The sequence below is a fragment of the Octopus bimaculoides genome, chromosome 11 (assembly GCF_046866305.1).
Source record: "Octopus bimaculoides isolate indiv1 chromosome 11, ASM4686630v1, whole genome shotgun sequence".
Classification (NCBI taxonomy): Eukaryota; Metazoa; Mollusca; class Cephalopoda; order Octopoda; family Octopodidae; genus Octopus; species Octopus bimaculoides.
In genome coordinates, this window is record NC_142938.1 from 66,745,440 (window position 1) to 66,772,278 (window position 26,839).

At 35.7% G+C, this 26,839-nt stretch overlaps 1 protein-coding gene across 1 annotated transcript in view; it reads right to left on the reverse strand.

Annotated features, from left to right (window-relative positions):
• Window positions 1-26,839, reverse strand: part of LOC106883843 (calmodulin-alpha) — a 191,059-nt gene that overhangs the window by 79,832 nt on the left and 84,388 nt on the right. Inside the window, exon 2 of the mRNA XM_052971897.2 lies at window positions 2,739-2,769. Within this exon, the coding sequence (XP_052827857.1) occupies window positions 2,739-2,769 (31 nt within the window). The remainder of the gene's footprint in view (window positions 1-2,738; window positions 2,770-26,839) is intronic.

Genomic DNA, 26,839 nt, shown 5'->3' on the forward strand with positions numbered 1-26,839 from the left:
ATCTGGCTTATATGCTTCGTGATCCACCATTCCAAAGAAAAAGTTATACACCTACACACACACACACACACACACACACACACACACACACACACACACACATATATATATATATATATATATATATATATATATATATATATATATATATATATATGTGAGTGAGTGATTGAGTGAGTGAATGAGTGAGTGTGTGAACACACAGACACGCACACAGTAGCTTATATATCGTCCCACTCCCCTTCTATGTCTGTGTGTGTTGTATTGCATATACAACAGTCTAAATTTAACTTTTTTATCTGGAAACAATGTCTCATGAAGTAATGAACAAAACAAAATTCCGGCTGTAACAAATATCATAGCTTCTCTCTATTATAAAGGCACATCCACACAATTCGTCCTCAAAATGACACAATGAAGGTCAATTCGATATTCGAATTAGGATCCTTTGTGTTATAAACAATACGAAATTCATACTCAATTATGAAACTAAAACTATCATATGCTAGGCATTTTGTCAAACGCTCTCTTGATTTTGTTAAACTGCCACCCGTAAGAGAAAACCAGGACGCAAGGTTTAAACTTTTGAAGGAATTAAAGCATTTTTGCCAACCCCACAAAGTATGAAAGGCAATACTGGTCGAGACGAGATTTGAACTTATAAAGTGAAGAGCCGGAAAAAATACCACGAGGCATTTTAGTCCCGCGTTCTAACTATTCAGTAATTCTGGTTATAATAATCCTATCTAATATAGGCACAAGGCTGGCAGAGGGAGCAAGTAATTACTTAACTTGTACTTATTTCGTCGTCTCCGAAAAGATGAAAGACAAAGCGACCTCGGTGGGATTTGAACCCAGAATGTAAAGACGGATGAAATGCCGAAAAGTATATAATTCGGTGTGCTAAATATTCTGCTGGCTCGCTTCGTTACAATAACGAGAATAATCTTCTATGTAACGTTTAAATTTTCGTATATCTGCCCTTGAGGTAAAAACTTATAATGATTACAAATTTTGGTATAAAACGAGCAATTTTGAGAGGTGATATTTTTTATCGATTACATCGCTCGTGTTTGATGATTATTTAATCGGCCACGAAATGATGAATGGCATAGCCGACCTCGGTGAGATTTGAACACAGAATGCAGACATGCCGCTGCGCATTTTATTCGACGTGCCAACGATTCTGCCAGCACGAATCTGATTGTAATAACAATGATTTTGATTATAATAATAACGATAATCTCTTCTGCATCATTTCAATTTTAATATACACGCCGCCGAGGCAAGAACAAATAATTGTATAATAGAGTTTTAAAATTTTATTGCTATTTATTTATTCATAAGAAAGTTTACATTTAGATTTACTTCTACACATTTTAAAATATTATAATTATGTAAGCTAATCTTCCATAGAAAGATCATTGACCGCCCAAACCGAGGAATAAGCATAATTTGGTGATGTTTCTTGGTCCCAAGGCAGCAATGTTTAAGTAGACCTCTGAGCAAAAGCATTCTTGAAGTTTAGAGATAGCTTATTTCAAAGTATATTATCAAATGTATCTTTCCGCCTTTTTAAGGTGGTTCAATGTGATATAAGATAGCAAAAGCGTAATAAAAGAAGAATATTCTTATCGTCTGCACGCAAATATCTCTTTTCTAAAAATGAATAAGTTACCGAAGAGATGCTCATTTCTTTCTTAACGGTATAAGTTAAAAAAGTTTGAAGCGGAATCTCAACTTAGAAGTTGAGAATATGAACCAATAATCGTTTCTGATATAACTACGCCTTAAGATGGTGAGCTGGCAGGAATCGGTAGCACGCCGGGTAAAATACATTTTGTCTGTTTTTACATTATGAGTTCAAATTCTACCAAAGTCTACTTTACTTTACAGGATCGATAAAATAAGTACCAGCTAAACACTGGGGTCGATGTCATCGATTTAACTCCTCCCCCAATACTGTTGGTCGGCGTTAAAATTTGAAGCCAATATAACCACAATACCTTAAGGCGGTGGGCTGGCAGAATTGTTGGCTGTCTGGGCAAAATGCATATGGCCGTCTTTACGTTCTGTCGAAGCTGACTTTGCCTTTTCGAGATCGACTTTGCCTTTCATCGTTTCGCCGTCGATAAAATAAGTACCAGTTGAGCACTGGGATCGATGTCATCGACTTACACCTTTCTCCTGAAATTGCAGGTGTTATACCAAAATTTCAAAACAAAATTATCATGATACCAAACCTTTCTTTCACGGAAGGCTGTAGAGTCTTGTAACAACTCCAGTGGGAAAATGACTGACATTTTATTTTTGCTACCATTGAAGCATGAAGGGTAAAGTTGCTTTGAACACGGGAAAATCACAAAGTACCACAATGTATTTATTCCGTTTTGTCAACTCACCAATATAATATTTACCGTTTTTTTTTCATAAGGACCATGCTTCAGATTTGTGGCTAGAGGTATGGACGATATTATAAAACTCACTAGTTGACAGATATATCATTTTATAGATCCGGAGAGGCTAAAAAGCAAGGATACCTTTGGTAGGATTTAAGAGCAGAACAGCAAAGGCCATACCTAAAGAGCGCAAAACAATTCTGCTAATAGCGTAGTTACTACGTTGCTGATATGGATATATATTTATGAAACTTTTCGTTAAAATTTCAAACGAAATTTTTTAAATAACACATAGTTTTTTCACATAATGACGTTAAAAAAAATTGTATTTTAGCTTACCGTCAAGTTGTTTTACCTTGAGTTGATTGGCCTGAAATACAATAAATTAGAATATGGATTAATATTTATTGGTGTTATAAAATATTTCAGTTATAAATCAGTTTAAGGTTAAAACCATGCAGATTTAAAAATCAACATTCGTTTTATGGTGAGAAAAATATCAGTCTTTTTATTTTCTGTATCGTAAAATAAACGTCAATGGTTGACTCACTGTTGAATAATAGTAACAAAGATCTTATTTATTTTTATTCTATTTATTTTAGCTACCCAGAGCGTGTGATTTATGTTGTCCACAACTTTTTCCTATAAACTTTTAAGACGTGTAACCTTGACATATTTGTTAAAAATAACTATTGAAATAGAAAAGGCTGAGAGTTTTGGGTGTTGTCAGTTTGCCATTTTCTGTAGATTTTCTCTTACCGTAATTATTCAATAACAAAAACCCAAATAGCAAAACTACGTAAATGCTTATGTCACAAGACGTGTTCTCGACATACATTGAATGACTTGGTTCTATATCTGTCTGCCTGCCTGCCTGCCTACGTATCAATCTATCCACGTATATACATACATACATACATACATACATACATATATATATATATATATATATATATATATATATATATATATATATATATATATATATATATATGTGTATGTATGTATGTATGTATGTATACATACACACACACATCTCTCTCTCTCTCTCTCACACACACACATATATATATAGCTAGCTAGCTAGCTCGATAGATAGATAGATAGATAGAAGTGTGAGTCAGTAAACAATGCAAATATAAATTACATCACGTATAATCCACTCTCGTATGTAAACACACCCATACACACTCACTGAAACACGGATACATGTATGCATGTGTGTGTGTGATGACTGGGTGTGTGGGGTGGGGAGAGAATGGGCTAAGAGAAATAATTCAAAGTGGACATTGGTATGTATTTGAACAAAAAAGACGAATCAGGATATATTACATAATATACACGATGAATTTTTTCATCTATCTTCGTTTCTGGAGAGAATAGGCCAATTTCCACTAAGAAATTGGTAGTAACTCCATATGAGAAGGGGAGATAATCTCAAGAATGAAAACTTCTCCAGTTCTTCAAAATTGACATATCGCTTATGAAAGACAGTTTTGTTATCTGAAGAGAATAGGGCACTATAGACATGGACATGCTTCATCTTCGTTAGGCGTGATAGGTTCAGCAAGTGTCCTACATTACCTTCAACAAACAGAACACTTAAACTTAGATATGTAAATTTGTGGGGGGGGGGGTTCTCCATTTATTTTAACCCTTTCCGATGTTATTAGAATTAACACGAAAAACATTTTTTATCGTGGTGATGTTTTTGTTTGTGTAATTCAGCACTTTCTCTACAATTTTTATCTATCGTATTTGAAATTTGAATACGATTTACTTCTCTCCAAACATATGGCATTAGAGTAACAAGTATTTAAAAAAAAAACGAATGAATTTATCTGACAATTCAATATAAAGAAGAGCATATATATTGTCTCGTTAGTTTACATAAATGAAAAAGAAAAAGAGCACTCTTTCCTCAATGGAGAGGTATTTTCCGTCATATATCCAGGATGCGTCTTGTATATTATTCAATTGAAACTCATTCAATTCGAGGTCGATAAATTAAATACCAGTTGCGTACTGAGGTCAGTCTAATCGACTGTCCCCTCCCCCCAAATTTCGGGACTTGTGCCTAGAGGAGAGAATAATATAAACTCATTCGTCTTTCAGAGCAAATCTACTTTGGGAAAGTGGAGGCTTAAAGGCCCAGTGGTTAGGGCAGCGGACACGCAGTCGTAGGATCGCGGTTTCGATCCCCAGACCGGGCGTTGTGAGTGTTTATTGAGTGAAAATACCTAAAGTTCCACGAAGCTCCGGCAGGGGGTGTGGCGAAACCTACTGCACTCTTTCACCACAACTTTCTCTTACACTTTCTTCCTGTTTCTGTTATACCTGTATTTCAAAAGGGCCAGCCTTGTCACACTGTGTGTCACGCTGAATCTCCCCGAGAACTACGTTAAGGGTACACGTGTCTGTGGAGTGCTCAGCCACTTGCACGTTAATTTCACGAGCAGGCTGTACCGTTGATCGGATCAACTGGATCCCTCGTCGTCGCAACTGACAGAGTGCCAATATACAAAAAAAATCTTGATGTTCTTATTACACTCTCACACACACACACACACACGCAGAGGCTGCGTGATTGCACTTTAATGTTCAATGAAATCTCAATGTTCAGCGTTCTTTCAGCTGGAAATAGAGAATAAAGCTAGTTGCTCTTAAAGCGCAATTTTCACAGAAACCCTAATGTATAAATAATTATATACTATATTGCAGAATAATGTTGTCATATATATAGTGTGCAGTTTTGAAATATAACCTATAGGGACCACAATAACTGCAGATTTCCCAAGCGGTATATACCGATTGTGTGTTGCATAACGAAAATTTAATCAAAATCCCACTATAATTATGTTCGTTATAAGTTAGAATATATTTAGATAAAAGGACAGCATGTTGAACGTTAAGTTTTTGTAAATTGTGTATCAGAACTTTGAAAAATTAGATTATAATGAAAGAGCTGTGTTCGTTAAGATGGCCGGGAAGAGAGAAGCAAGTGTCATGCTATTTTAAAATTCACGTACAGTAACAGTAAATAGGTTGCGCGGCAAGGGAACGATGTTTGGAAGCGTTAGAGGTTTCCTCACAACATTCTGATGTCGTTTACAAAAGGCGTTTTAATTGGCTAGCTGATTGCACCTGACATTTTCCATCTTTATGCGTGTGTGTGTGTGTGTGTGTGTGTGTGTGTGTGTGTGTGTGTGTGTGTGTGCGTGTGAAAAGGAAAAGGAAAAGGATACGTGTGTGTGGGCGCGTATGTGTGTGTGTATGTGAAAAGGAAAATAGAGACATAGAGAAAGAAAGAAAGAAAGAAAGAAAGAAAGAATGAGATGAAGGGACTTTTTCTGGAAAGCTTTCCATTTGCAGAGACACCTAACGAAAGGGGTGTTGAGGGAAGGGTGTAGGCCAGACAACAACTGACGACAAGGATGAGTAGTTCTGTCATTTTCAAAGCAAAAGACTGGAAACGACGTTGTCTACCAAGTGGTACATACCACGCATTAAAAACCATTCACAACTATCAACATTAGGGACACTGTGAAGAGTGGTAACGTGTTTCATTAGTAACTAGATGAAAATTTGAGATGTGTAATTATATCACCATTAAATTAGGTCATTGTTCTATTGAATTTTTTCAGCCCTAAATAGGGCGACAGATCGAGCAATACAATCTGAAATTTAATGGGTCACATTCAAAAACTGAAACCAATATATTCCACTGAAAATCAAAACCGTTCACAAAGAATGGTATGGAAAACATTTTCCTAGATGGCAAATGAATAAAGAGGAAATATACAAACGGTATTGATCAAAACATCAAACAGGAAATTTATCAAACGATTCCAAGAACGTTTTTCATTCCTCAAACATCAAATGCTGTGTATTTATATTTACTGATTAAATGATATCCTTCTTTCTACACTTGAAACACTATGTAAACTTTGAACATGAATTTATATATACTCATTTGAAGAATAATGATTTTAATTTCATTTCAATGTACAGAGAGCTGCAGATAGCTATGTTGTTGATATGCTGGCATACTCACTGTGCAGTCGATATTTCATTTCCTATCACAAGTTGCACTTAGTTACTTACTGTCTCAAACTATATATCTGTTAATAGGTACCGGAGACAAATCGAGTTTATTGTTGTTCGATATTACTAATGAGTGTTTTGTCAATTATTCTGATAATGTGATTTTGTAGAACTAACTACTTTTTCATTAACGTCATGAGATGAGCTTAATTCCGTCAATATGCAGAGTTTGGAACTGAATAAATACATAAGTTACAACATTATTGTTCCTAAAATAATTATTTCGGTTATTAAACTCGGCTCAATTGTGTTTTCGTTTAGAATACATGTTTACACAACTCATCAAGAATATATGTTTACACAACTCACTAAAACATCAACTATCTTACTACATTAATACAATTGAGGAAGAGACCTGACTGCAGTTTATTGGAAAGAAAGCACGAGAAGGAAATAATAAGTATTATTACAAGGAATGTCGTAAAAGCTAGTCAAAGAACAATATCTAGTATTACGATAGAGATACTAATAATAATGATGATGATAATAATATTAAATTCAAATTACGATGCACGTAAACAAACAAACGAAGTTTGCTTTTAGAAGTGTTGAGATGTCTTAGAAAGTTAAATTGATTTTAAATTCTCAAACGCAGGATAGCCTGAACAGGAAAAACTACCCCTATTTTGCAGAAAAAAGTGTAGGCGGCCAGCAAATAATAATAATAATAATAATAATAATAATAATAATAATAATAATAATAATTGAGCCAAGAATTATCATAGATGTCGCTTTTTCTGCTGATGTGAATATAGTGGTAAAAGAACAAGAAAACAAAATGAAAATAGAAATACTTAGTAACAGAAATGCGAAGACTGTTGAGAATTTCTGCAAAAGTATTCCCAGTAGTCACAGGTGCTCTGGGTTCCGTTCCCCCAAAGACTTGGCAATTTCTTTGATGATGATAAGAGTAAGTACGACAAGTGAATTAATACAGAAATCTTTTCCATTAGGAACAGCAATGTTTTTTTCTCAATCCTTAAGATGTAAGTAAACTATTCGTGACTTGGTATCAAGGACATCGAATCCTACTGTAATACCTTTGTGCATAACATTCAATAATAATATTATTAATGATAATAATAATAATAATAATAATAATAATAATAATAATAATAATAATAATAATAATAATAATAAAAATAATAATAATAATGATACCTATTTTTATCATTGACCACACGGATTCATCCGCACGACACAAAAATCGCCATACAACAATCGTTATTAAACACGCTGGAATCTACATTATATACATGTACACACACGTGCGCGCGAACATATGTATGTAGGTATGTATATGACTATAAAATAGAAATAATTACAAAGAAAAACTAGTTACAAAGTTGGCTGAGGGCACTCCATAACACTAACGCCCATCTGTTCCGATCACCTGCTAATCGACTGCTTAGAAACTTCGGGTATTCCATCCTGGGTAAGTATATTTTTCGCGAGGGACATCCAACCTCTTTTGTTCCCTAATGGCGTATGGGGTAATTTTCTCCTATTCCTTTTTCAGTAGTAGTTTAAGGATCTTAATCAATATCAATTTTACAAAATGATATTAACATGCTGCCGCTAAAAACCTTAAGCCAGATTTTTACTTGCGAAGCAGACACCTTGAAACCGGTTCTTTGGCTCAACTTCCTGAGAAATACGTGCACCATAAAAATGAAAAATTCAGAAGTTAGATATCTCTACCCAATATGGGATGTAAAAATATTACCTTGTATAGTGAATGCGTGTTGGCACTCCGTCGCTTACGACGTCGAGGGTTCCAGTTGATCCGATCAACGGAACAGCCTGCTCGTGAAATTAACGTGCAAGTGGCTGAGCACTTTGAATTACAGGCACAATAGAAACAGGAAGTAACAGTGAGAGAAATTGTGGTGAGAGAATACAGCAGGGTTCGTCACCATCCCCTACCGGAGCCTCGTAGAGCTTTAGGTGTTTTCGCCCAATAAACACTCACAACACCCGGTCTGGGAATTGAAACCGCAATCCTATGACTGCGAGTCCGCTGCTCTAACTACTGGGCCATTGCGCCTCTACTGTATAGTGGATATATGGAGGCAAAAATGCGTGCAGTTTTTCTCTCAAGTGAAGATATCATGATGATAGATTACTGAATAATCTTTGATTTCCAATATTTATATGTATTTAAATATTATTCTGTTTTTCAGCCAGCAATTAGTGAGGTCATTGAACGTTTTCACTTTTAAGTTTTTACGATTGTACCTGCAGCGTACGCAAAGTGAAAGAAACTAACTGAATTGGCTTGGAGCTCTATAAATGTTCCACAGTATTTATTGTTATGTATTGGTTTAATGTTGTTTCTTAGCATGCTCTTCTTGGGTATGAAATCCAATTAATGAGGTAAAAATAAAGTATCAATTACTAGAACCGCAGAGATTTACCAGTAGTTATATTATCGACCAGAGCAATCCAATACATAATCGACACCTATGGGGTTCTAACATAGAATCAATCTAATTTTAACGCCGAAACTTTCATCACCACATGCTTCTTGAGTGCCTTCAGCGATATTGAGTTTGTTACAAGCATTTAAACCAGAAACTCCATGTTCCAATACTACAATACGTTTCACAGAATAACTTTCATCTGCACATGTGTACACAGGTCGTTCGTTAACCTCACCACTCTCTTTAGACTGGGAGTTCATCCAAATGCCATTAGTACTGTTAATAGTATCAGGCTCCGATCCCAGTGGCTTACCATTTTTACTAGACCTACAGTCTTAAAATATAACATATCTTAATATATCTTAAAGTAGCGCTGACAGATAGAATGTCAGGATGGCTAATTAAATGCTTTACAGTACATTACAAATTTATTGTGTCTTAAATACCTAAATATTAATATAGGTACGCTTGCTTATTTACTTAAGCATTCGCATTGTTTAGAACACGGGCCATCTACGACTTTTCTCCATTGTTTTCGATCCTAAGCTGTCTTTTCTACCTCCCACCAGTTGGATCCCTGTTTTTTTTTGTTTTTATTTTTGAGAACTGTCTTCGTACCCTGCCTCGCTAACGGAAGACCTTTCACGCTCAGGTTCCGTTGCCTTGAAAATTACCATCGATGCTTTTTATTAGCTAGGGATGTTGATCATATGCAAACCCATATAAGTCCGACCTCTGGGGAGAGGTGGTCCATATAAACCCGGCCTCTGTTCGTTGGCCTCACCAGTATGGGAGATCCTATCGAGAGCTTGCGCTATATTGACGTAGTTCTAAGGGTCATAAGGAATAGAAGCCCTAACACTGCAACAAAAAGACTAGACCTTGAGGCGAGTGTACAATTACTTTTTTAATATACTGTATATAACTGTCAGAAACTATAATCACTTTGCAATTTCTTTTATAGCTAGAAACTTTAATTTAACTCATTCACCGAAGCATATATTTCCCCTCTTTTTACTGTATTCTTCGTTGACTCATGGTAAAATAGAGAAAATTGAAGTAAATTATTACTGTAAATATCTAAATATAATGTTAAATATTTGATCAGAGAACAGCTGATAAATTTTGTCAAAAATACTCGTCGACCGAACGTTATTCCAATAAACAAATTTCCAATATTCCCTTAATTTAACCGCATTTATAACACTGCTAATGTTTGTCGTTTCTGTTGCTGCGTGGAATGTATACCGCCTTAAGCAATATTATACACTAATTGGCTTCTTACATCGAAACCTACAATTCTATACCTTATTTTTACCCATTAATGCTTCTGAATTATATATATATATATATATATATATATATATATATATATATATATATACGTGTGTTTATGTGTGTAATACAAAACAAATAAATATGTAAATGAACAGAATCTATATCAAAGCAAACAACGCAAAATTTGAATTTGCAAAAAGTACCAAAAAAATAAAAAATAAAAAAATAACGGATTCTAGTTGCAGGATATACATTTTGGAATTGTTATTGTTAAATGTTGTTGTTATTTGCTGCTGTTGTTGTAGTTGTTCTTGTTCATAATGATGATGCTACAGCTACTGCTGTTGCTCATGGTGACGATGATAGCCATTTTTACCTTCGAGGGAAAACCGAAATGCACTTTATATGTGTGGGTTTGCTGTGTGTACGAGTGAATAAAGAACATATATATATATATATATATATATATATATATATATATATATATATATACATATATATATATATATATATATGTGTGTGTGTGTGTGTGTGTGTGTGTATATATATATATATATATATATATATATATATATATATATATAAATGTATACATCTACATATGAATAAGTATACATATATCTACATATACATATATATATATATATATATATATATATATATATATATATATATACATATAAATAAGTATATATATATATATATATATGTATACATCTACATATAGATAAGAATATATATATATATATATATATATATATATATATATACATATAAATAAGTATATATATATATATATATATATATATGTATACATCTACATATAGATAAGAATATATATATATATATATATATATATATATATATATATATATATATAAGCGCACAAAGCATTTTATTTTCCAGATTATAAAGTGGGTTTGGCTTACAGTTATAAATTCTTTACGCTGACAAAACCTGAAGGCTTTTCGTATGATGTTAGATGATTAATGTCTATCTTTTATATCGATTTGTGGTGGGGCAAATATAAGATATCACCATCATCGACATCATCAAGAGCAACAGCAAACTCATCACCATCACCACAAAACGCAGTACCACCACCATAAGAGGCAGCATGTCGTAAATCATCATAATAATATTATTATTATTATTATTATTATTATCACCATCATCATTGTCGCTCTCTCCTACCTTTTCCCTCTCTTCCCTTTCCTCTTCTTGATCAACATCATCACAATTATTATAGCATTCCGTAATCATAATAATTATCATCATCATCATCATCATCACATCATGATGGTTATTATCACCATCACCATCATCATCATCATCATCATCATCACATCATGATGGTTATTATCATCATCACCATCATCATCACATCAAGATGGTTATTATCATCATCACCATCATCATCATCATCACATCATGATGGTTATTATCATCATCACCATCATCATCATCAGGTTCATTACCGTCATTACCATCATCAACAATCTTGTCATATGTCCTCCCCCTCCTCCTCCTCCTCCTCATCATCATCATCTTCATCATTATCACTACTACCGCCACCACCACCACCTCCTCCATTACCATCGCCACAGTGTCACGAATATTACCAACACCAGCTCATTTCCAACAGCACCACCACCAAAACCAATACGACCACCGCCATCATCATCAGCTTAATCATCATCACCATCACCATCATCATCATTATCATCGCCATTATAGTTGTAATCACCATCATTATAACAATCACTGTCACCATGGGAACCACAATCTTCATCATCTAAGTTTGTTCTCTAATCATACTCGTTACGATGATCACCTTTATCACCATCTCCATCGCTATCATCATCCTTATCTTTCATCAGCCGCAAAACTCTAATTATTTTCATCATAATTGTCAACACCTTCATCATCATCACTATCATTACTCTCACCACTATCATCACTAACATTATCGTCATCGTCATCACGATCATCATCATCACGATCATCATCATCATCATCATCATCATCATCATCATCATCATCATCATCATCAGACAAAACACACACACACACACACACACACACACACACACACACACACACACACACACACACACACACACACACAGATATGTATTAAAACTGTTGCTGCAACTTCATAATCATTATTGCCAATCTCACCTCCCTAATGGCAACACGTAGTTCTACCAGCACAAATCCCTAACATCATCATCATCATCATCACAGTTGGCGGTATCACGCGTGCTACCGACACCAGCAACGTTTCCACCAACAGCAGAAGCACCACCCCCACCCACACACCCACCCCACCCCCACCACTATCATAACCAATACCAGCGCCATCACCATTATCATTATCATCATCATCATCACGATCAAATTTGTCACATCTTCCTTCACTAAATTAAACTAGCTCATTAAACAAACATCAGATATTTCCGACTCCACCCCCTCATCAACATCGTCGTCATTATCATCATTATCACAATCTTGATTCTCCTCCTCCTCCTCTCCCCCCTCCCATTACCATCATTATCATCATCATCATCATCATCATCATTATCATTATCATCATCATCATCAATATCGTAGTTACTTAATTTTAGTCATCGCTGCCAAGGCCATGCTGAATCATCATCATCAACATCATTATCATTCTCATAGTCGTCATCGTCATCATCATCAACAACAACAACATCAACATCATAAAAACATTCACAATGATGCAGTATTTATCTTTTACGTCATCATAACCCTTATTACTCTACCAATATCGTCATAATCACAATGATCCCTTTTTATCGTCCTCATAATCATCAACATCGCTGCCATCCCCCAACCGTTGTCATTGGGGTTTCTGTATATCAGCATCCTCGTCTTCTTGCACAATAAATCCCGTCATGGACGCAACAACAATATTGTCCATATGGCAGAATCGTTATAGCAGTTGGCTAAAATGCCATGCTATATTTATTTGCAGAATTTTTAGGTCCGAGTTCGAATCCTACAGACGCTTACATCGGTTTTTCTTTCCGCATTAAGGTATTAAGTCCTTTAGGATGATGTAAGCAAATACAGCCCTCCAAATGGAATCTGAGCTTTTGCATATGATAGCAATCACCATCAGCATCATCACTATCATCATCATCTGCAGCAGCAGCCGCAGCAGCGTCATTAGGCGGCAAGCCGGCAGAATCGTTAGAGTTTCCGGTATTTGCTCCGACTCTTTGCATTGAAAGTTCAAGACCCACCAAAGTCATGTTTGTCTTTAATTCCCCCCATGGATGATAAAAAAAAAATACCTGGCTTGTACTGAAGTCGAAGGTATCGACTAATCTTCGTCACTCAAAAGTTCTGGTTTTCTGCCTAAATCTCCAAAATTTTATGATTCTTTTAACTCTGATTTTGTTGGAACATCTAGAATCCTGCATCCTAGGGTACCATAGTATTTGCTCTCTTCAACTATCTAATACCTTCCTGATGATTCTGGTCATGTCAAGTTGGCAGACTTTCTGCAACAGCTCTTCTAAGTACTCTATTCCGATTTCCTTTATATTCTCCTGATTATCTTTTGATACTGTCCTCTTGTCGTTGGCACTCCGTCGCTTACGACGACGAGGCTTCCAGTTGATCCGATCAACGGAACAGCCTGCTTGTGAAATTAACGTGCAAGTGGCTGAGCACTCCACAGACACGTGTACCCTCAACGTAGTTCTCGAGGATATTCAGTGTGACAAGGCTGACCCCTTGTATTACAGGCACAACAGAAACAGGAAGTAAGAGTGAGAGAAAGTTGTGGTGAAAGACTACAGCAGGGTTCGCCACCATCCGCGGCTGCCGGAGCCTCAAATAATTGGTACTCAAGGCACAAATAATTGGTACTCAAGGCACTCGAGGATACTATTCTCAAGGCACAAACAATTGGTACTATCTTCACCTTTTCATCTTCCGCCGTCGGGCTGTTTCGCATTTAAGAGGATTGTATACGATTATTATTATTATTTATTTGCCTTCCTTCGTAACTATTTGTCGGTCAAATGGGCATGGAACATCAATTATAGAGCACGTAGTTTACCTCGTCCTCCATCACTACGTCCGGCTTGTTGTGCCCAAGTACCTGGTCCGTTTCGATTAGGAAATCCCACAGGATTTTGCAAGTCTCCGAAACAGTTACTTTCTCTAGTTTTTGTTCGTACCACACCTTGATTCTCTCTAGCCTCCTCCTTTCACAGTTTTCAATGTTGCACTTTTGATACCGCATCCTGTCGCAACAACTTACATTGGTTTGGGGCAAGTCGAGGGCATTCATATATACAAGATGGATTATTATCATTATTATTATTATTATTATTATTATTATTATTATTATTATTATTATTATTATTATTATTAAGACTTTACCTTTCATCCTTTCGGGATCGATTAAATAACTACCAGCTACGGACTGGGATTGATGAAATCGATTAGCCCACTCCCTCCAAGTTTCAGGCCTTTTGTGTATAATAGAAAGAATTATCATAATTATTATTGTTATTGTTATTATAATTACATTCATATCACCAGCAACGTCTATGATTATTCCTGTTGCAATTATTATCATTAATATTATCATTCATATTATCACGTAGTGTTACCTCCAGTTATGTCAATATCTTATTAAGAATCTCTGTTAATACTCCAAGCTGTTATGAAACATTTAAACTAGAAGTGCAGGGTCTTACTATGTCTTGCTATTTTCCATTTGTTTATTTGCAGTGAATCTGGTGATATTTACTATTGATATGATCTACAAAGATCGACCGGATTCTGGGTTTGTTTGCTTGAACAGTCTTCTCCGTAGATATTCCATTACCGACCATACTTCACTCCAGAATTGTTTCTCTTGGTCTTCGCGAGCCATTGGTTTTCTTCAAACTTCTTGATAAATAGTTTTTTGGCTTGGAGTCAAACTGTTTGTTTTGTTCATTGAATCGTTATCGCTTTTCATCCGACGGGTTCATTGTGATTTAGTGGGGTTCCCTTGTTTTCGGGTCTCTTTGATTTTGGGTACATCTTTAGTCATATTTCTATATTTATCAGTAATAGAATATCATCATCATCATTATCATCATCATCATCAACTTCATCGTTGCTGTAGTTCTTATTGTGTAGTCCTCAACGTCTTGGACACTCGTGGTCAGTAAATGAAATCACCACCACCATCATCATCATCATCATTATTATCATTACTATCATCATCATCATTATCATTATTATTATTATTATTATTATTATTATTATTATTATTATTATTATAAACATCATCAGCTTTCCGAGTAGATATTTCAAAAGGAGGACGCAATATTGAATTTAGAAGAAGAAGAAGAAGAAGAAGAAGAAGAAGAAGAAGAAGAAGAAGAAGAAGAAGAAGAAGAAGAAGAAGAAGAAGAAGAAGAAGAAGAAGAAGAAGAAGAAGAATGACAGCAACAAGATTAAAAGGGTAAAATAAAAAAAAATAACAATAATAAAAATAATAATAAAAACAACAACAAAGCTTAGTAAACGAGACAAACAACCGAATCAGGACAATCAGACAGTATAAACTGCCAAGTTTGCTAACTTCTGTTTAGTTTCGATTCCCAATGCAGGGTCATTTATTGAAGAAAGAATCGAAATGCGAAGAGTAAAAAGCAGCTTGGCGTTTTAATGGCCAGTCATAAAAGACATAATCAAGCCGCTTAATGGAAGACAAAATAGAGTAAATAATTGTCTAGCTCACGTGTAGGATTTACTGAAGAAATGTCTGTCTTTGTGTTATCAAGTTAAACGGCTCTCTTTATGTTTTTTTTTTATCCGATAATCAATGGACGTTTAACATTGAAAGTTGATTTAGAGAAAAATAGGTAGCATATAAGCTGGTTGAATGCAGACGAGAAGAGAATGACGTAGAGGAGTTGAATGAGCTGGAGGAGGAAGGAGGGAGAAGGAGAAGGAGAAGAAGAAGAAGAAGAAGAACAAGAACAAGAACAAGAAGTGGAGGAGGAGGAGGAGAGGAGGAGGAGGAAGAGGAGGGGGAGAAGAAAAAAGAGAAGAAGAGGGGAGGACGAAGTAATAGACATAATGGAAGAATAAATGAGTTGAAATCGATTCGAAGTCAATAATTGTGCGTGCGTGTGTGTGTGCGTGTGTGTGTGTGTGTGTGTGTGTGTGTGTGTGTGTGCGCGTGCGTGCATGTGTGTGTCTGTGTGTGTGCATATGAGAGAGAGAGAGAGAGAGAGAGAGAGAGAATGCGTGTGAGCATGTATTGGTGCACATGTGAGTGTGTGGATCTGTGTGACGGTTTACATACAAACATTCGTATAGACTTTTCGTAACAGAAACACAAACACAAATGCCTACATACACGTATGAGTACAGACATTTTCATATATATATATATATATATATATATATATATATATATATATATATATATATATATATATATATATATATATATACATATATAGGTGTGCGTAAGATATTTGAGGACAAATTTATGTTTATCAAAAACAGATTTATAATAATAGATAATAACTTTATTTATCTAAAAATGCTATAAGGATAAAAATAAACCTTCTTTTGTATAACGTTATTCAATGAAGCCACTTTTAGTTTCAACACCTGTTTCTATATGAGATCTAAATCATCTACATGCTCGAATCAAGTGGTCCTGGTTCATTTTGGACATTACTCTGACTATGGTAGCTTTCAAAGGATCTTTGGTGTTATGGGCGTGTTCATTGACCTCTCTCTCAACAATGCTCCACATGTAATAGTCCAATGGATTGAGATCTGGGGAATTAGGAGGCCAAATGTTGGGGTTTATGTGATAATGAAAATTTTCAGCCATCCATTCCTGTGTTACTAGAGCCATGTGTGATAGTGCAGAATCTTACTGAAACACATATGGCCTTCCATTGCATACACAGTCTATCCATGAATTAACACTTATTTCCAGGACCTCAATGTAGGCGGCAGACTTAACTCTAAGGTCGTGTAGAAAGAAGTAAAGAGGCATCACATGTCCTTCATTGTTGACTGCCCCTAAAACAGTTGTAGGAAATTTTGCATGCATAACACTTGGAACTTCAGAAGGGTCTGCACATAACTATCTGTCGTTTCTTCTGTTAACTTTTTGATCTTATTCGAAGTTTTTCTCGTTTTAGAAAAACCAAATCAAATCTTCTGCTGGATTTTTCAGTTTGTTTGAGAATCTTTTAGATCTGATGTGATTTTCTTTTGTCTTTCTGAAAAATTGACCTTTCCCCATCATATAAAATTTATATCTGATGTCTTCGTGGACAACATTTCTGACTGTTCCTTCTGACACATGCAGATCTTTTGCAATTGACCTCATGGGTGATACGTTTCCATCTTCAGTCTCTAGCTCCTTGCAAACTTTGTAGATAAAAGATCTGGCAACTTTTAAAAATCGAAATATTTCTAAATCGCTTTGCTCAGCCTCTATAACCATAATAACAGAATGCCTATTCATTTCTTGAGTAAGCTGAGGGTCTGCCATTATTATTTTGTGAAACAAAGATTATACAGAGTTAGCAAAACATACAGTAATGACCCAAAATGATATATACATGGAACTTGTCTCTTTCTCAAATTAATACTTTAATATATATATATACGACAGGCTTCTGTCAGTTTCCGTCTACCAGATCCACTCATAAGGCTTTGGTCAGCCCGAGGTTATAGTAGAAGACACTTGCCCAAGGTGCCACGCAGTGGGATTGAACCCGGGACTATGTGATTGGTAAGCAAGCTGCTTACCACACAACCACTATACATATACAGGGAGAGAGAGAGGGGGACAGACGGACAAGGGAAAGAGAGACGGACGGGGAAAAGAGAGACGGACGTGGGAAAGACAGACAGACTGGCGGGGAGGAGAGCTTGATAGATATAGATGGATAGATGCATGTAGGCATATATTATTTAATACAAACACACACACACACATATATATATATATATATATATATATATATATATATATATATATATACATACAAACATATATTAATATATACATGATTTTATATGTTGTGTCTCTGTGTGTAGGTGTCTTAGGTGGGTGTGAGTGTATGTGTGTGTGTGTTTGCGTGTATGTTTATAAATTAATAGAAACACAAGATGTATGTATGGTAAAGTTATAAGCATGTGCCGCCTCAATCATTTGTCGCCTCATTGTGAAAACTATATACTGTAGTTCAACAATATTTTCCTTAACGTATTCTGGACTACAAAGTCGATTTATCTGATTGGCTGAGAGATGCACATCCGGTCTTCAAAGATGACCTACAGATTTTTCCTGACCACGTTGAAAATAGTAACATATAGGTATCTAAATTCGTTTGTCCTAATTAAAAAAAACAAAACAGTCCAAGTGTTGTCTACGTAAGTCAATAAATGTATGATACGTTGGTGGAATAAATTAATAAACGCAGATATTGGGCTTGATTGTGTAAACGACATACGCTAAAGGCAAATGAAAGAGAAATATGGAATTTAAAAAGAGTAAGTTCCTTAGTAGGTCACATATGTCTATTTAATTGTTGTTGTTGGCACTCCGTCGCTTACAACGACGAGGCTTCCAGTTGATCCGATCAACGGAACAGCCTGCTCGTCAAATTAACGTGCAAGTGGCTGAGCACTCCACAGACACATGTACCCTTAACGTAGTTCTTGGGGATAATCAGCGTGACACAGAATGTGACAAGGCTGACCCTTTGAAATACAGTTACAACAGAAACAGGAAGAAAGAGTGAGAGAAAGTTGTGGTGAAAGAGTACAGCAGGTTTCGCCACCATACCCTGCCAGAGCCTCGTGGAGCTTTAGGTGTTTTCACTCAATAAACACTCACAACGCCCGGTCTGGGAATCGAAACCGCGATCCTATGACCGCGAGTCCGCTGCCCTAACCACTGGGCCATTGCGCCTCCACTATTTCTATTATACAGTGTATAATAAAAATCTTAATGTACTTAATGTATATTATGGAGTAGCTAAAATACATCTGTGTCTGTATATATTATCTTTTACTTCACGTGACCATGCTGGGGCACCGCCTTGAAGAATTTTTAGTCGAATGAATCGACCTCCGCATTGATATTTTATGAGCCTGGTACTTATTATATCGATAGTTTCTGCTGAACCGTTACACTGTAGGGACGTAAACGCACCAACATCGGTTATCAAGCGGTAGGGTGACAAATACAGACACAAAAATACACACATACATATTCGCGACGGGATTCCTTCAGTTTCAGTCTACCAAATCCACTCACACGGCATTCGTTGCCCCGAAGCTATATTAGAAGACACCTGTTCAAAGCGCCACACGGTGCGGCTGAACCCAGAACCGTGTTGTTGGGAAGCAAGCTTCTTACCACAAGCCACGTCTGCGCTTATAATGTGTGTGTGTAGGTGTAATTGTGTGTACGCACGCGTGCGTGTTGTCTAGTATATACATATGCAATATATATGTGTGTTTTTCATTCAATAATATTTTCACTGCATTCAAAACGTGTCGAAAACCGAATGAATACGAAATGAAAAGGTCAAATTAGGTCGCATGTTGCAAACAAGAAAATGTGTCTTCGGGAGTCGATATAATCTTCGATTTTCTTTAATGTGAAACGGTGCTATTAAGTTCTTAATGATATAATTACACATACATCCGCACTAGATACTTTACATCATTTTAAAACGTTCCTTCACTTAGCGAGTTCATATTTCACCGAGGTCGACATTGAATATGATTACTGAATATACTCGATCTCATTCAAGAAACTAACAACTCTTCCTTCAAATTAGTAACCTTGATTCTCAATTAGACACTGCACAGAAATCTGCACATACACACACACACACACACACACACACACACACACACACACACATACACACACACACACAAACACATACACACACACACACACACACACACACACACACACACACACACACATGTAGACACGAAAAGAAGCGTTTTTATGACACGTGTTGAAAGCTGTTATTTTGTATCTAAAGAAAACTGCGCATCTTTTCCGTAATGGTTTGTTGATTCCGAAGCTCCTACCAGATCCATTCATAAGGCCTTAATCGGCTCGGGGCTATAGTAGAAAACATTAGTGAGATTGAACGTGCAACCAGGTCTTTGGGATGTAATCTCGTTGTCAAACAGCCACGTCTGACAACATATTATATATTTCGAAAGGATAAATGAATGGATAGTATACACAGAGACACACACTCACTCACTCACATATCCGCCTACGCAGTCATCATCATCATCTTCATGGTCTCCGTATGAAAACATTGAACTAGATCACATGTGTCGAATTATTTTTCTCTCAATTTTACGTGACGTAAACATTCTCTCCCTTCCTGTATCTCTGCATATATATATATATATATGTATATATATACATATATATATATATATATATATATATATATATATGTATATATATACATATATATATATATGTATATATATACATATATATATATATATGTATATATATACATATATATATATATATGTATATATATACATATATATATATATATATATATATATATATGCATGTATGTATGTGTATGTGTAGACATGTTTACGTACATAGTACATATATTCGCATATTCACATATACATATATGTACACATACACACGTGTACTCACGCTACGATCATGACAGAAGGATTTCGCGTTCAAATCCCACTGGAACTGTAAGTAATGTACATTTTTGCCTAATGTAAAAGAAATATGTATTTCACAAAAGTATACGCGCTTTAATATACTTTCTGCTGTTGAAAAAAAATCAATGTTTTGGCTATTCGAAAGAGGTCATTCCGCATGCACTTTTGTTTACCTCTGCTCGTTAGCGTGTGTGCATGTCAATTGTTGCACTACAGTTACGTGTTCAACGTGAATATCTTTTCTAATGTCACGGTATCTTTGACACCCGCAAAAGCACGAATATCGAATATTTCTTAGATGTTCTTTGTAAACCTCAAAGTACTTTGTTTACGTAAGAAATTACGCGTCTTGTTGCAAGGAAGCAGTAAAAGAAAACTATTATTTGTAATATTAATAATAATAATAATAATAATAATAATAATAATCCTAATAATGATAATAATAATAATAACAACAACAAGAACAACAACAACAACAACAGCAATAAATGCCCTGATGCAGTAACAGACAGTGGCTCTCATGGCTTCTGATCTAAATTGATTGGAAGTGTTATCTTGTACATTGTTTTGTCTTGGTATAAAAAGATGGGCTACAGCAAATATTCAGCTCACTACCACAGATTTGCCTGTCAATTGTTTGACCTTATCCAGTTGAGCATGTCCTTTTTGTGGCTGACGATATGTGCATCTCTGATCACGAGCAGAAGTAGTGGGGGACCATCATAGCCATGTGTTGAGAGGAATACTTTGAAGTTTGAATAATTCATCTCAAGAAACATGAATGTTTCGTTCAATATCCTTAAACAATCTTTATTCAATGACCATTTGAGTGAGATGGGTTACTCAATCTGAAGAAAATTCTAACTAGGCCCTACCTAGAAGGTCATGCGCTGTTTATCTTAATATATGATCACGATGTCGCACACATAATGTTGTGATGCATGTGCCTGGTATACCCTTATCAGACGGGTAGTCATGATGGGTATATCTGGCTTCTTATATTTTACCCCAGTGTCACTATGATGGCATGCACTGCTTTCTCACTCAATAATAATCCTTACAAGGCCTAAAATTTTTGAGGAAGGGGACCAGTCGATTAGATCGACTTGTACTTAATTTATCGACACCGAAAGAATGAAAGGCAAAATCGACCTCGGCAGAATTTGAAAACAGGACGTAGCGACAAGAAAAATACCTCTAAGTATATTGCCCGGCGTGCTAACAATTCTGCCACCTCGACGCCTTAATAAAAATGATGGTAATGATAATTTTGGGACAATTCCAGCAATTTCGGTGGTACTTATTCTATCGACACCGAAAAGATGAAAGGCAAAGTCAGCTTAGGTGGAATTTGATCTCTGAACTTAAAACTAACAATATACCGCTAAGTATTTTACTCGGCGTGCTAACGATTCTGCCGATCGCTGCTTTAGTAAAATTAAATTGTAAAGATTGTGCTTATAATAGTTGATGCATTGGGAACTGCAAGCAAAAATATAGACAACAAACGATTGGAGATTGTCCTGGAGAACTTCTACAGAAAGTTTACCTCTTGGGAACAGGAAAGCTTTTCAGGAGGGTTCTAGGCACTTGAATGACTATTGAAAGCTAATGTATAACCTAAGGTTACAGGTAGTAACCCGCTACCCACATAAATCCTACGACATATAACACTGAACCTGAGCTAAATCAATAATAATAATAATAATAATGATAATAATAATAATAATAATAATAATAAGAGCATCACAACAAACTACAGCACATACCCAAGCCACTACGCTCGGTAGTGTAGTGCACACGATAAAAATAAGACTTCTGTATAATGATAATAATAAGTGTCGTTGGAAATTGTGAGATAATAACGATGTCACTGATCTGTGATTTATGCAGTTTATGAAGCATTAACCACTGACATTTCAACATATCTTTTACATGAACGAAGACAATGCTTTGCTATCATTCGGATTAGGCTTTCCTTTGATGTAATATTTACATAAGCTTACAATAATAAGTAAGTTTCGACGCAGTATGATATTGTCGCTAGTGCTGTTGTTGTTGTTATTATTGTTACTTTATTGTTATTATTATTGTTATTAATTTCAGAATATGGATATTTTCAATAGCTGAGAGAAAACAACGAGAAACCAATCCAGGAGAACTGAAAGCGTATATAGAATAGAAGTTGAAAGTTAAGGTACAATAATGAAAGCCTGAGAACTAAATGGCATGTCACACTTAAGTTTCAACATTTAGGAATATTCACATACACAACACACACAACCACACCAAGTAACACCTATCTAACACACGCAGAAGCATAACAAGCCACCACTACCTTCTACTCGACACCATCTCCTTTGCAATTCAATAATTATTAGTAGAACGCGAACGCAATGTGAGAAACTGACACTGAATTTGTAAGAGTAATACACAATATAATCGTGGTGTTTAGCATTAAAACAAGTAAGAGTACATAGAACGTAGTACAATTGCTGTATGGACTTTACTCGAAAAGACTCCCCCGCGCTAAATGCACGGCAAAACGTGTCGCTCGGTTCAATAGTACTATCTTATAACTGATCGGCTTCCACCTAATTCATCTTCCACGTAATTCGTCTTCAGTTGATAACATTCTACTTGTCTGATATAATCTGGGTATGCTCAAACTGATGATCCACCGTATCAGTATTACTGGAGTGTGTATAGACATAGAAGACATGTGAGCAATGTACTCAACTCTTGATTTCCAAGTAAATGGTTCCGGTGGCACCTTGGGAAAGTGTCTTCTACTATAGCCTCGGGCCGACCAAGGACTTGTGAGTGGATTTGGTAGGCGGAAACTGAGAGAAGTCCGTCGTATATATGTATGTATATATATATATATATATATATATATATATATATATATGTGTGTGTGTGTGTGTGTGTGTGTGTGTGTGTGTGTATGTGTGTGTGTGTGTGTGTGTGTGTGTGTGTATGTGTGTGTGTGTGTGTGTGTGTGTGTGTGTGTGTGACTGTGTGTGTGTGTGTAAAGATATATTCTTTTATTTGCTACAGTCATTTGACGGCGGCCATGCTGGAGCACCGCGTTTAGTCGAAGAAATCGACCCCAGGACTTATTCGTTGTAAGCCTAGTTCTTATTCTATCGGCTGCATTTGCCGAACTGCTAAGTTAGAGCGAAAAACACATCAATATCGTTTGTCAACCGATGGTGGGGGTACAAACGCAGACACACAAACACAAGCACATGTGTGTGCATATATATATATATATATATATATATATATATATACGATGGGCTTCTTCCAATTTCTGTATTCAATTAGAACAAAAGCCATTTTACATCAATCCGATGGCTTAGTCTGTATTTTAGTAGAGTGGAAATTTATTATTCTTAAACACGAATATTATTGACAGAGTCTTCAAAGTTTCAGTCAGTGAGACCATCTGTACATACATACATACATATATACATACATACACACATAGATACACACACACACATACATATACATATATATATATATATATATATATATATATATATATATATACATTGTAACTTAGCGTAGCTTAGCGTAGCTTAGCGTAGCTTAGCGTAGCTTAGCGTAACTTAGCGGTTCGGAAAAAGAGAATAGTACCAGGCTTAAAAAATGTACGGGGGTCAATTCATTTGACTAAAAATTCTTTAAAGCCGTGCCCCAGCATGGTTGCATTAGAGTGACTGAAACAAGTAAAAGATATTTGTATATATCTATATACATTCACGTATATACACATGTAAATATGCACACATATATATACATGTAGATATATATATATATATATATATATATATATATATATATATATATATATATATATATATATATATATATATATATATATATATATATATATATATATATATATATATATATATATATATACATGTATATATGCACACAGATGTGCATTTAAAAATACATCATGTATGTGTGTGTGTGTTTTTGTGTCCGTGTGTGAGTACATGAGTGTGTATATGTGTCAGTGTGTCGAGGTATGTCTTACTATCCTTTCTGTATCACTTCATCTGTCAATAAAAATCTGTAAAACCAACCGAAGTAGAAAAGAACGGAAACCATAAAGGGTGTTTCGCAGTACATTCTCTTGCATGAAACAGCATTGGTCTTTGATAACATACGTTAGAAGAATTGATCTAATCCTCTGACAGAAGAAATTTATTGATAAAAATAAATAATGTATCTATCACAGTTTTCCAGCTTGAAGTCAAAACAAACTCTGCCCAGCGAGGCGCATTGAGACAAACATGTAGAGACTTCCCGAATGATTGTCACTACTGAGAAGGCTTCAACGTTGTTATACGCTTACGTAGTTTAGAATATCATTCATTCTCTAAGCTCGATACTTTGAAAGTTTCAGGACCCAATTTACTTAAATGCTTCGCTTCAAAGGATATCGCATAAACACTCACAGTTATATGCATGCAATAAATAAATTCAAATGTAGAAAACACAATGTCACAGAATGGAAAAATATTTCGGTTGTATATTGTTTTCTATTCTAGGCACAAGGCCCGGAATTTTGGGAGAAGGGTACAGTCGGTTAGATCGACCCCAGCATGCAACTCGTACTTAATTTATCGAAGGATGAAAGGCAAAGTCGATCTCGGCGGAATTTGAACTGAGAACATAAAGACAGACGAAATACTGCTAAGCATTTTGCCCAGCGTGCTAACATTTCTTATTGCTTTTCTGCCCACAAGGGGCTAAACATAGCGAGACAAACAAGGACACACAAAGGGATTAAGTCGATTACATCGACCTCAGTGACTAACTGGTACTTAATTTATCGACCCCGAAAGTACGAAAGGCAAAGTCGACCTCGGCGGAATTTGAACTCAGAACGTAACGGCAGACGAAATACCGATAAACATTTCGCCTGGCGTGCTAACGTTTCTACCAACTCGCCGCCTATTCCGGTTGTATTTTGCATTCATTGGGAGTAAAGCTGAGTTTTTACGTAATGGAGTCATAGGTTTAAATCTCATATATGTGCATCACAGTGAAGAGCGAGATTCAAAACGATGACTAGTACACTTATTTTAAAATCCTTCTGGCAGATTCGAACGCAAATATGCTAATAACTGGTGACTTCGTCTTAGGTGAGCACTTTCTTTACAATTGTGTATTCACCCCCACCACCCGTAGAGACAGTGTTTCTACATTCAGGATACCTGTTATGTGTTTCCTTTACTTGTTTCAGTCATTGAACGGCGGCCATGCTGGGACACAACCCTAAAGGGTTTAGTCGAAGAAATCGACCCCAGTTGTAACTTTTCAAGTTTGGTGCTTACTCTATCAGTTGCTTGTGTCGAACTGCGATGTTAGGGTTACATGAACGTGAACAAATCAACACCGATTGTCAAGCGGTGTACTTAGCACTAGCATTGAACATGATACCACGTGGTTGCAAAGCGAGCTACTTAACCACACAGCTATGACCACTTCTCTATGCTACTAGTGAATAAACATACCTGAGGCATGAAGGGTTTGTCACAGAAAGCTATTAATAATGATCGCAAGAAATATAAGGATTATACGATTTACTTGGCCATCAATTACCAGAAAATCGATGGTGTATCTGTGTAAGAAATATTTGTTTTAAATGTTGTATTTGCCTGAAATCGAATGCATTTCCTATTTAGTGAACGACTGGTGATTATAAGACCAATATATTTGTTATCTCAACGTGAATATATTTTTATAATGTCAAGTTGTTTAGACTATCCAACTATCAACAGGTGTCATTTTATAAGTTGAAGATAAAGGTAAAATTAAGTAGGACAGCACATCAATTCTTTATTTCTTTTT